Source organism: Dromiciops gliroides, chromosome 2 (genome assembly GCF_019393635.1).
Source record: "Dromiciops gliroides isolate mDroGli1 chromosome 2, mDroGli1.pri, whole genome shotgun sequence".
NCBI classification, from domain to species: domain Eukaryota; kingdom Metazoa; phylum Chordata; class Mammalia; order Microbiotheria; family Microbiotheriidae; genus Dromiciops; species Dromiciops gliroides.
The window spans coordinates 80,139,896-80,152,476 of NC_057862.1; the positions used below are offsets into that span (position 1 = coordinate 80,139,896).

The window sequence follows — 12,581 nt, forward strand, 5'->3', positions numbered from 1 at the left end:
AAATAGTGAAAATGAAAGAAGACTCCTATTGCCTTTGAGAATACAGGATTACCTCCACACCATGAAGACTTTAGTGCAATTTCTTCATAAGGAAGGATCCTATTAAGTTTCACTTCATTAGATTTGGTCCATTGTTCTAATGTGTCAAGATCTTTTTAGATCCTAATTTTGTCATTCGTTATATTAACTATCCCTCCAAGCGTTATCATCTACAAATTTGACATGTTTACTATACCGGGGAAGCTAGGTGACTCAGTGTCAGGAAGAGCTAAATTCAAATCCATTCTCCAACACAAGCTGTATGACCCTAGGCAAGTCACTTAACGGGCTTGTCCTAGTATCCCCATCCATAAAATGGGGCTGATAAAAGCACCTACCTTGTAGGACAATTGTAAAGCACTTAGCACATAGTAAGCACTGTATAAATGTTATTATTATTATTATCTAAACCAGAAGAAGAAAATAGCAGGTAAATAGGATAGCTCACAGGCTCTCCTTGGAGAGGCAAATAGAGGAGGGCTTATCATACATATAAAGATAAGAAGAAACATGATTTGATGGAGCATTTGGGGGAAGGGGTGTGGGAAGGTAACATTTATTAAGCATCTACTATGTAGAAGGCATTTTACTAATGGTTTTACAAATCACTCTTCTTTTTTTTTAGTCTTTTTTTTTTAAGTGAGGCAACTGGGGTTAAGTGACTTGCCCAGGGTCACAAAGCCAGTAAGTGTTAAGTGTCTTAGGCTGGATTTGAACTCAGGTACTCCTGACTCCAGGGCCAGTGCTCTATCCACTGCGTCACCTAGCTGCCCCATGATTTCTTTTTTTATTTTTTTTTTTTTATTTTTTTTTTTTTTACAAATCACTCTTACAAATGTCTATTATTGCAGAGCTCATTATTGAGTATTTGCAAATAACCCGCCGTGGCAATAATTTCAGTTTATGCTGCAACAAGTTGCAGATGATTGGGGGGGGGGGGCGATGTCGGAAGGCGGGGAGAGGGAAGGCGAAAAGGGGGAGGGGGAGGAGGGAAGGGGAGAAGGGAAAGGGAAACGGAGGAGGGGAGAGGGGTGGGAGGGAGAGATAAGAAAAGAAGGTTGGGGAGGAGGAGAGCACGAGATTACATTTGTGTGTGTCGGTTTATATCCGTCAGGGCTTGTTCTAAAACAGGCTTTTCTAAGCCACAGCACCCTACCAGGCCGCGGGCCGCCCGGCACCTTCAGGGCGCCGTGTTCGCGAAAGCTCGAGGCCGTCCCTTCAGGCACCCTGGTTTCCGACCGGTCCCTTTAGGCTACGGGACGCGGCGGCAGCGGCCTTTTGCGGCAGTCGCGGCCGGTGCTTTTCCTCAGTGGCACCAGCGGCGGAGGGGGGAAGCGGAAGAAGCCCCTGAGATCCGGGGCCCGTAGGAGAACGAGGCTGAAGGGGCGGTTCCCGTGAGGCTGTGCGGCTGCCGACCATGGAGCCGGCCCAGCAGCGGCTCTCTCAGGCGGTGCGTGGTCGCTGCAGCGTTGGGGGCGGGGCCGGGGAGGTGTGGGCGCGGGGGAGAGGTAGGGGAACCTGGGAGCCCGCTGCGGGAGCAGAGGGCCGCGGGACCTGGGTCAGGAGGTTTTACCTCCCCGGCAGGTGAGGCCCTGACCTTTTGCAATTTCAAACAGTCAAGGGCCTCTAGTAGAAGCGAGGACGTGAGGCTGCATCCGGCCGTCAGCATGGGGGGAGGGCAGCTGAGGGGCGAGCCTGGGGCTGGAGCCCCTCCCTCATCCGTCACCTCCTCTCCCCTTCCCGATACATTGCCCAGCAGAGACCGGCGCCCGCCGTGGTACCGAGAGACGCAATCCCCGCCGGCCTTCGGGGAGGTTCCTCCAGACTGGGGAGGAGTATCAGTGTGGTGTAAACAGAACTGCGGACACGCGTGGGAGGCAGTGATGTCATGGGTGGAAGGCCGGCCTGGTTTCCAGTTTATTATGGGCCTGGCCGTAAATACCAAGACCCCAAACCGAAATCCAGACACCCGCCAACAGCAGGGCTCATTCTCATGGACACGACCTGGAATCACGTAGGGACGTGCAAGGACTCTAGAGAGAAAGGGGAGAGCATTAGCAGCTGGGGGACATTAAGAAGTGGAGGTGAAGGGGCAGAGCATCCCAGGCACGGGGGACATACCCTCCTCACAGAGAGTGTGAAGAAAGGCCTTTACATACCTCAGGGTGCTATAGACATATAAGCTACCATTATTAGGAATCTAAGAAGTTGTTTAAATTCTGAAGATAGGATCAGATTCTATTATGGAGACCTCCAGGAGTTAGCACTTTGAAAAAGGGTTGGTTGATTTTTATTCCTCTGTTCCTTCTTTGTAACTTTTCCTTTTTACGCTGCATTTCCCATGAAATATTAAAAAAAAAACACCAAACCCTGTCTATTTCTTGACCTCAGTTTGCCCCTCCCAACAATCAATCTCACTGATACCTGTTACTAAGTCATATGGCTTAGGGCATGAGGATAGGGACCAAAAATTTGATGTAGTAGTTGCTCAATAATTGTTCATTGAATTGAGATGTGTATATAATAGAGCATTAGCTATCATCACTGAAAATTGAATTGAAAATGCATGTTTTGGGATGTTAAAAACAGCACACTAGCAATGCAATATCTAGTTGAAAGCTGCATTGTCATTTTGAAGAAATAATTTTGCAGTGATACATTTTACATTTAATAATAGAATCAGTCACTTTCTTTTCTCTAGGCCTCATTTCCCTCATCTATAAAATGAGATGTTGGACTAAATTAGGTGTTCTCAACCTGGCAATAGATTTCAGGGGGTCCAGAAGCTTGGATGGGGAAAAAATTACATCTTTATTTTAGTATAATTTGGGGGGTAATCTGTGTTTTATGTATTTGAAAGCATTATTCTGAGAAGGGGTCCATAAGTTTCACCAGAATACCAAAGGGGCCAGACACAGAAGGTTGAGCCGTTGTACTAGTTATCTTGAGAACCTTTAATCCCTTGAGTCTAGACCCCATGACAATAATGCTTCTACTTTAAGTTCAGCACCTTACTAGATCTCACTGGTAAGAGGTGCTTACAGAGGTACAAGCCACAAATTGTCCCTGACTTCTCTGTTCATAAGTCCGCCACAGGAGGTACACCCCAAGTTCACTTGGCTTTTCTCTAGACCTCTTTACATTGTCTTACTATCAGTGAATTATGTGGCCTACAATCTCTTGACATAATTATGTAATAATAATAAAAGCTAACATTCATATAGTGCTTTAGTGTTTACGAAGTACTTTATGATTTCATTTGATCCTCACAACAACCCTAGGAGAAAAGTGCTATTATCCCTATTTTAGAGATGAGGAAACAGAAAAGTTAAGGACTTGAAGCAGGGTCACACAGCTAGTTAGTAAGTATCAGAGCCTGGATTTGAACTCTGATTTTCTTGACTCCAAAATTGTTACTCTATTAAGTCAAATTTTCCAGTCATATATATTTTTTAATTAGATTGCTTCATGTGTGCAGTTTGCCATTGGTAATATGCTATAGCCTATGTATACACAATATGAGTAATATCCTATTTTGTGAAAAAAAAAAAGGTTTTAGTATAGATAGTATGATCATAAAGCAATGAGCATGATCTCCACAATTTACGTAAGAACTTTGTTGTAATTGTGCCACATAACATTAATAATAATTTGTTCAGTTGTTTTTCAATCATATCCAACTGAACTCATTTAGGGTTTCTGTGGCAAAGATACTAGAGTGGTTTGCTGTTTCCTTCTCCAAATATTAATAATAATAGTTTTAACATTTATAAAGTGCTTTAAGGTTTGCAAAGAGTTTTGCAAATTATCTTGTTTTATTCTCATAGCAACCCTGGAAAGGAAGTGCTATTAGCCCTATTTTACAGGTTTGGAAACTGGCAGTCAGAGGTTAAGTGATGTACCCAGGGTCACACAGCTAGGAAGTGTCTCAGGATAGATTAGAAATCAAGTTTTCTTTACTCCAGGACCAGCACCTCTATCTTCTGTCACCAAGCCGCATCTTGCTACTTATTAAAATTATTCTGTAAAAATTGTCTCAAGCTAAATTTTGTATAATTTCAGATACTATTTCAAATGTTAGTTCACATTATCAAATAATATGTGGTCAGTTTCTTGTAAGGTTATAATCAATTAAAAATTTGTTTTTCAGATCCATGGCCATGGAAGCTATGACTCCGATTTTAGTGATGATGAGAACTGTGGAGAACCTAAAAAAAGAAAAAGGTACCTAATTCTTATCTTAAATTTTGTGCAGAATATTTACATACCTCTGTACATGATTGTATTTCTAATGAATAAAATTTCTTTCCACTGAACTGTGATGCTTTGACTCAAATGCTGAGAACTGTTTTGAAAAATTAAGAAAATGATGTTGGTGCTATAGGATGGATTTGTTGGCTGTGAATGTTTTTCAGAAAACAGAAGGAAAAAAGATCAAAGCTGTTAGGTCCATCTGTTGCATATATTATTCATTTATGAAACATGCTTTGCTTAAGATTTTGTTAACTCTGAGAATTTGCCTGATCTATTTTCTTTCCTAATGCTTTGCTGCAAAGTGAGAGCCAAGAATATAAGGCCAAGTTCAAATGGTAACTTGGATGAATGGACTGAGCCTTTGATTGTAATTAAGATGGGTAGAGAGAGTCTAGTTGATTAATTCAACTGGGCCATTTGGGTGGCTGTACCTTGGCAAGATCACCATGTTCCAGGGTCTCTTAGCTTTGTAGGTTTGGAAATTTGACTTTATAAATTCGTCAGGGGGTGATCAAGTTTTTAGAGACTGATTCACATTAACCAAACTCAGAAGATACCAAATTAGGTTGTCAATTTATAAATGTATAATGGAAAAATATATTTATTATAGTAACTGGAATCTATTAAATGTACACAAGGCACTCCTGGTAGATATATTTTGTGGAGTTTAAAATTATATGTGGTTGCCTTATTTCCATCCCAAGTTTAGGGAAAATTAGCTGGGGTTGCTAATATATTTGTTACTTATAAATTTGAAGCTTTAGCACCAGTTTTGGGTCATTAAGCATTTATTAAAGTATATTAGATATTAGTAAAGATAGGACACTTGGCTCAGAAAGTTAAGAAAAGGCCTATCTAGCCTAGAGCTCAGCCTGGCCTGCTTCTTCCTCCAAGTCCTCCAAGAGTGCATCCAAGAGCCTAACTGAGAGTGGAAGCTTCCTCTGGGTCTGGAGGAGAGGCGGCCCTTCACACTGCTCAAAGCTCATTGGCTAGTATCATTCAAGTCTGTTGGTTTACTGGACTTTAGGGTGGTCCATGAGCAGAGTGCTGAGGTCAGAGTTCAGAGAACATACCCCCTGAGGGCCAGGCTCTCAGGTAGGTGTGGTTTCAATCAAGTCAACTTTAAGTGAGTTGATCATCAAAGTCAATCCAATCAATCCCAGTATTATCCCCTGGAGCCTCTGAGCATCCCCAAACCCATTATTTTCTCACAATTTACTAATACCACATCATAGCTAAAAAAGTTACTTATAGTGGTAGCTTAGTGAATTGCCTTTCTCCAATCCAGAAATTTTCTATTTAACTTACTAGCATTTATTGTCTAGAATTTTGGAGTTTGTTTTCCTTTGGATTGTGTTAGAGAAACACTATAAACATTTTTATTAGCCAACTCTTGATGTTATTTATCAAATTTCTGGATTTATCTTAAGTTACAGTTTCTCAGATTCCATCATGATATAGTAGGGCCATAGTTTTGGAGTCAAAGGACCTAGTAGAGTTGTGGCTGTGACACTTTGCTGTGGGATGACCATGAGTATGTCAATCTCTTTAAACCTTAGTTTTCGGGGGCAGCTAGATGGCACAGTGGTTAAAGCACCGGCCCTGGATTCAGGAGTACCTGAGTTCAAATCCGGCCTCAGACACTTGACACTTACTAGCTGTGTGACTGTGGGCAAGTCACTTAACCCCCATTGCATAAAAAAAAAAAAAAAAAAAAAAAAAAAAAAAAAAAAAAAAAACCTTAGTTTTCTCATTTGTAAAATGGGCATAATGGTGCACACATTTATATACTGTTTTATATCTTTACTACCCACCTCATGGGGTTGCAGGTAAAGTACTCTGTAAAAGTATAAGTAAAAACGTGTAAGTAAAGTGCTATGTATGTCAGTTACTATTATGAATTACACTTTAGAATATTGCTTTTTTCCTGGGCAGTGAGGGTTAAGTGACTTGCCCAGGGTCACACAGCTAGTAAGTATCAAGTGTCTGAGATCAGATTTGAACTCAGGTCCTCCTGAATCCAGGGCTGGTGCTTTATCCACTGTACCACCTAGCTGCCCCAGAATATTGCTTTCTTAATAAGATTTTAGATTTTAGGGATATAGCCTCCCCTCATCAACATTTTCTTACCTAATCAGAATTTCTTAGGACATTTTATTTCTGGCAAGATTTTTATTGGTAACAAATCCGTCCACTTATTTAAATTGTTCTTAACACAATCAATTTATTCCACTTTGTAATTGAGAATTTTGAAATTCCTCCAACCATCAAATCCTTCTGTCTCTCTTTATGCCTCATTCCTTTTAAACCTATTCTTCATTCTCACCATGACTTCTAGTTCTCCTCTTTTATCCCATATTATCATCCCCTAATCTGACTTCATTCTCCTCTCTTCTCAATTTTGATCCTGTAGTTAATCAGGCCAACGTTACTCTCAAATAACTTTTCCCCTTGTCTTAATGTTGCTTATGTTTTGTTCAACCCCTCATTTACCCTTTCACTATCTATCTGCCCCTTCTACTCCTATTCTCCTGCTGCTGAATGGTGCTGAAGGAAGTGACTGGGTGCACTGCAAAATTATGTTATGTATTATCAGTTCACAGACTTGTCCAGGTTTCCCTCATCCTGAGGCAAGTCCCACTCAACCCTTTCATCTCCACAAGCCAGCATTCTTTACATAGTCAAAGGCATGGAGAAAGCTGTTGACATTTGTTGTCTCCATTCCCCCTTCTCTTTTCCCCTTTCATTCACTTCTCATCCCCTTGTCATATGGCTTCCAACCTCATCTCTTTTTTTTTTTATAATTTTTTTTTTTTTTTTGCGGAGCAATGGGGGTTAAGTGACTTGCCCAGGGTCACACAGCTAGTAAGTGTCAAGTGTCTGAGGCCAGATTTGAACTCAGGTACTCCTGAATCCAGGGCCGGTGCTTTATCCACTGCACCATCTAGCTGCCCCCAACCAACCTCATCTCTTAACTGAAACTATTCTCTCCAAAGTTACCAGTGATCTCTTACTTTCCAAATCTGATGGTCTTTTCTCAACCTCTAACCCTTTTTGATCTTTTTGCAGTAGTTGGTTGACATTGCTGACCCCTCTTTCTTGAATCCACTTACCTTTTTTGGGTTTGGATTTTTTTTTCTCTTTGTTCCCCATACTGATCATTCCTTCCCAGTCTTTGCTGGATCATCATCTAGATCCTACGACCTATCTGTGGGAGTATCACCAAGACTGACCTGGGCCTTCTTTTACTATACACACTCTCTCTCGATGACTTTATCAACTTTCATGGGGTTTGGTCCTTGCAGATGAGTCCCAGATCTATACATTCAACCCTAATCTAGTCCTTTGTTACCAAGGCATTTAGAACTGGATCATTTCAAATTCAGCATATCCAAAGCAAAACTCATTATGTTTTCCTCTAAGTACTTCCACCCCTTTTCTAACTTTACTTTTTCTGTTGAGAATACTACCTCAGTTACTTTGGAGTCATCTCTCTCTTTATTGGAGTCATCCCTCACTCCACCTATTCTGTTGGTTGTTAAGTATTATCACTTCTGCCCCTCAAAAGCTCTTACATCCATTCTCTTCTCTCCACTCTTATAGCCCCAACCAGGCTTACGTCATCTCTTATCTGGACTTTGACAATAGCTCCTTAATTGTGCTGGTCTCTGGTCTTAATTGTCTCTGGTCTCTCCCCTGTCCAACCCACCTTCCATGTATCTGTCAAAATGATAGGTCTCTTGGTTTCCCCTTGCCTCAAATCAAAGTCCTTTGGCATTTAAAGTCCTTTACGATTGGTTCCAGCCAGTTTTTGGACAATTGGGCAGCTAGTGCTGGAACTGGAGTCTGGAAGCCCTGAGTTCAAATCCAGCCTCAGATACTTATTAGCTGAATGATCCTGGGCAAGTCACTTAACTTTGGCCTCAATTTTCCTCAGCTGTAAAATGGGGATAATAACACCTATGTCATATAGTTATTGTAAGATTGAAATGAAATATGTTAATTTCTTAGCACAGGTTATATAAGCATACATTTTTATTCCCTTCCTTTCCAGCCTATCTTTCCAGACTTATTAAACATCATTCCCCTTCACATAATCTAAAGTCCAAACTGACCTTTTTGCTCATCTTCATATATGACATTCTATCTCCTGTCTATGCCTTTGCGCACACTGTCCTTCATCCCTGGAATATCCTTCCTTCTGCCTTCTATTTGTTAGAATCCATAGCTTCCTTCAAAGCTCGGCTCAAGTGCCATCTCTTAAATGAAGCTTTCCCAGATTCCCCCAGCTTTCTACATTTAAAAATATATCTACATGTGTATAATTTGTTCCTTCAGATAGAACATCAGTTCCTTGAAGACAGGAGCTGTTTCATTATCTTTGTATCCTTGGTGCCTAGTATAGTGCCTAGTGCCTAGTGCCTAGTAGCATTTAATAAATGTTTTTTGCTTGAGTGTTTCCAAATTAAGGAGGTGTACTTTACATGAGGCCTTTAGCCTTCATTGTACTGTCTGCAAAAGTTTTTAAAATATGAGAACAGTTTAGCCCTGGAGCTGTCCACAGATGCATACTGCTGTCAACACATTATATCATATGCCTTTCACTAGTGTTGGATTTTACTGGACAAATTCTTAAATCAATTTGAGGGTGTTATCATACTTTGTTTACTATGTAGATTGCATTTTCATTACTAACCTCACCAGTTGAAGTAAGATGTTACAAGCCATTAATTTTTGTGTTAACTGTACACATAGTTTTTTTTTTTATACCACAGAGCTTTATACTATGGAAACATATTTTTCGTGATTCTACCATCTTCCATTTGTGATTGTTATCCAGTACAGCAAAACTATACTGATTGCATTTCTGGAATGCTACAATTTTTGAAATCTTATCTTGCTCTTTAGTATATAGTAGGATCATTCTTAGAATCCTATACTTAAAGCTAGAAAGGGACCATAATTATCATCAAGTCAAATTCCCTCACATGTTGCTCATATGTGCATATGTATATAACTTGTCAGTTTTTTTAATATAATGGTACTACAAAATCCATTTTCACAGTTGTAAAATTATTGAAAAAAATGTCCATACATTTTGTTTTCACTTCAGACTTCTTTACCATTTTCAGTTTCTTTTCTCATCTCCCAAAAGTCATCAAGTGGCCTAATTACCAAATCTGGTTGCCTTTTTTTCCTCCTTATCCTCTTTTATCTGTCTGTACCTTTTGACACAGTTGAATCTTCCTTCTACTGGGTACTTTATAATCTCTTGACTTTAATGATCCTATAGTTTCTTTTTCTACTATCTTTCTGCTAGTCTTCCTTTTCCTTTTTTGGCTCCTCATTGTCATTCCAAAATCTTTGTGTGGATAATATCACATATCTTGAGTGATGAACAGAGAAGTTAGATTTAACATTTCTGACCTTTCAGTGAAAATGCTATAAAATAATTTTTATGTGTGGAAAATAATAACAAGTAATTGAATGTAGTATTACCAGCTCATGCTAACAATAGAACATTAATGTCAGAAGTGGAAAACATGCCAAAACTTTAAGAGAGTAGATATGTTAGAATCACAAGTGAATTGTTCACTAGTTTTTTGCTATCTTGGATATGGTATATACATTATTCATTCTAAATATGGTATATTGCATATAGTACACAAATATTTGTCGAGTCAGATTTAATTCATATATTGGTCAATTATTTTGTGTAAGGCTCTGTGTTAGGTGGTATGGAAGAAGAAAGGGAGTAAATAAGGCATAGGAATAGAATGATACCTCAACAAGATTCCCTTCTATAACAACCCTACTAAGTGGTCATCCTGCCTTTGCTTGGAAACCTCTGCCCATTCTACTTATGGACATATAATTATTAGGAAGTTCTTCCTTACATCAAGCATGTCTGCCTTTTTTCCATGTCTACCCACAACTCCTACTTTTTTTTTTTTTTTTGGAGAGGCAATGGGGGTTAAGTGACTTGCCCAGGGTCTAGTAAGTGTTAAGTGTCTGAGGCCGGCTTTGAACTCAGGTCCTCCTGAATCCAGGGCCTGTGCTTTATCCACTGCGCCACCTAGCTGCCCCCACAGCTCCTACTTTTAATTCTGAGGCCAAGCAAAACAAATGCTCTCCCTTTTTATTTAGTATAGCCCTTTAGATAATCATAGCTACCTTGTTCTCCTTAAATCTGCTCTTTTCTAGCTAAAAAGGTAGTAGTTTCTTTACCTGATTTATTTATAGTGTGTTCTTTGATTTTCTTACCATTTCTGGTAAGGTATAAGAAACAAGGAGAACTTGTTTCTACTCTGGATCTGATTATGACCTCCTTGCTAGGAGGAACTACTTTATTTGCCTTTGAGGTTTCCTATGTCTTTCTACATTAACAATCGGTTCCTCCTAATTTGTCATAATCAGGTTGATGGTAGTAGTCCTTCTTTATTTCTCTTTCCACTTTTTGAAGGATAAAATCATCAGTAAATGCAGGTCACAAATTTTTCAGCTTCTCTGCTTTTGGTAGTGAGATAGTTCCAGCAGATGTTTGAATAATTTAAGCCATATACCACTACCGTATCATGCTTCTATACCAATTTTGTGATGTTTTCCAAACTCTTCATCTAATTTTTTTCCTTCTGTCCACATAATGTACATGGTATATCCCTGCAACAGTGTCGTTTTTCATTTTCTGTCTTATTGCTACTTACCTAACTAGTCTGTACTATACTTTTCTCCTCTGGCTAATGGATTTCTTCACAGGAGCTTGTTTCATTAGTATACAATATGACTGTACTTTCTTTAATTTATTCTGTTCCTTTTAAATAATTCATATCCTTGTAAAGCCATATTCAAGCCTTGACGCCCATTCCATCCAGTGCCTATGAGATCAGATTTTCCTCCTTGTATTAGGATCTCTATTTGACCCTGTTTATTACCCCACACTTTGTGCATTCATATTTAGACATCTGTCATGGATTTTATTGCTGATCCTTTTCTTGGATATTGTCTTCTGTCAATAGCTGACCTTTTCTTCTGATGTTCCCAGAATGACAGGGTTACAGAAGTTTTAGGAATCTCACTATCCTGGTCCAACCCATACCTGAAAAAGAAACATGACTACGAGACACCTAACATGTGGTTATCTAGCCTTTTCTTGAAGACCTTCAGCTAAGGGGAGAACCCAGGTCCTCTAGAGGCGATCCATTTCACTTTTGGATAGCTCAAAATGTTAGGAAGTTTTTCCTCATACCAAGTCTAAATTTGCCTTGTTGTTATTTCCACCCACTGGCCATCTGGGGCCAGACAGAATAAGTCTAATCCCTGTTCCATGTGACAGTCTTTCAGGTTCTTGAAAATAGCTCTTATGTGCCCCTTAAATCTTTCTCCACGCTAAACATCCCCCGTTTCCTTCAGTGGTTCCTGATATGGCATGGACTTGAGGCCTTTCATCATTCTAGTCAACTTTCTCTGAATACTCACCTTCCTGAAATATGGTGCCCAGAACCAAACGAATATTACTGGAACCTTTCCCTACCTTTATGCAACCCAAGATTGCATTAGTTTTTTTTTTTTAAAGGGTATCATATTGCATTATTGAATGAATTATTAAATGAATAAGTAAAAAACAAAACATTTTTAAGTGCCTGCTATGTGCCTGACTCTTTACTAAGTGCTAAGAACAAATATAAAAAAGTGAAATAGTTCCTGCCCTCGAGGAGCTTATGTTCTAATAGGGAAAAGAACACATATTAGGAAGAGATGACCAGAGAGGCAGGAAAAAGAGTTTTGGTCTTTGAAGTCATAGGGATTAGGAGTAGGGCCAAAGCATAGCCAGTTGTAACTTTTTTTTAGTAGCAGAGGTAGCATTTATTTATTTATTTTTGCTGTTCCCAGAGCAAGAGATGGAAAGTACATAGAGTATACCTATCCTTTTTTTTTGGTGGGGCAATGGGGGTTAAGTGACTTGCCCGGGGTCACACAGCTAGTAAGTGTCAAGTGTCTGAGGCCGGATTTGACCTCAGGTACTCCTGACTCCAGGGCCGGTGCTCTATCCACTGCGCCACCTAGCTGCCCCCTATACCTATCCTTTTTAACCCTTTAAAATCAACTTTCCCAAAATTTAGAGTACATGTCAGACTATGGCCAGCTTTCCTCACCTCTCTTAGCATCAACTCTTTCAGTGAGTGGTCATTTCACAACATTTCCAGTCAGACAGCCATTTCTTTCCTATTGGTGAAAATCAGATTCAAAACTCTATTCTGGAACTCTCTTGTTGGTTCCTCTTTCTCTGT

At 39.8% G+C, this 12,581-nt stretch overlaps 1 protein-coding gene across 2 annotated transcripts in view; it reads left to right on the top strand.

The window, feature by feature from the left end:
* Positions 1–12,581, top strand: part of LOC122741142 (protein FRA10AC1) — a 113,919-nt gene that overhangs the window by 36,761 nt on the left and 64,577 nt on the right. Inside the window, exons 1-2 of one of the 2 annotated variants that reach the window (XM_043984278.1) lie at positions 1,131–1,489; positions 4,190–4,263. In XM_043984278.1, coding sequence (XP_043840213.1) covers positions 1,457–1,489; positions 4,190–4,263 — 107 coding nt within the window. In that variant the 5' untranslated portion in view covers positions 1,131–1,456. Of the gene's footprint in view, positions 1–1,130; positions 1,490–4,189; positions 4,264–12,581 lie in introns of those variants that run through there. The other variant, XM_043984277.1, reaches the window with a different exon arrangement.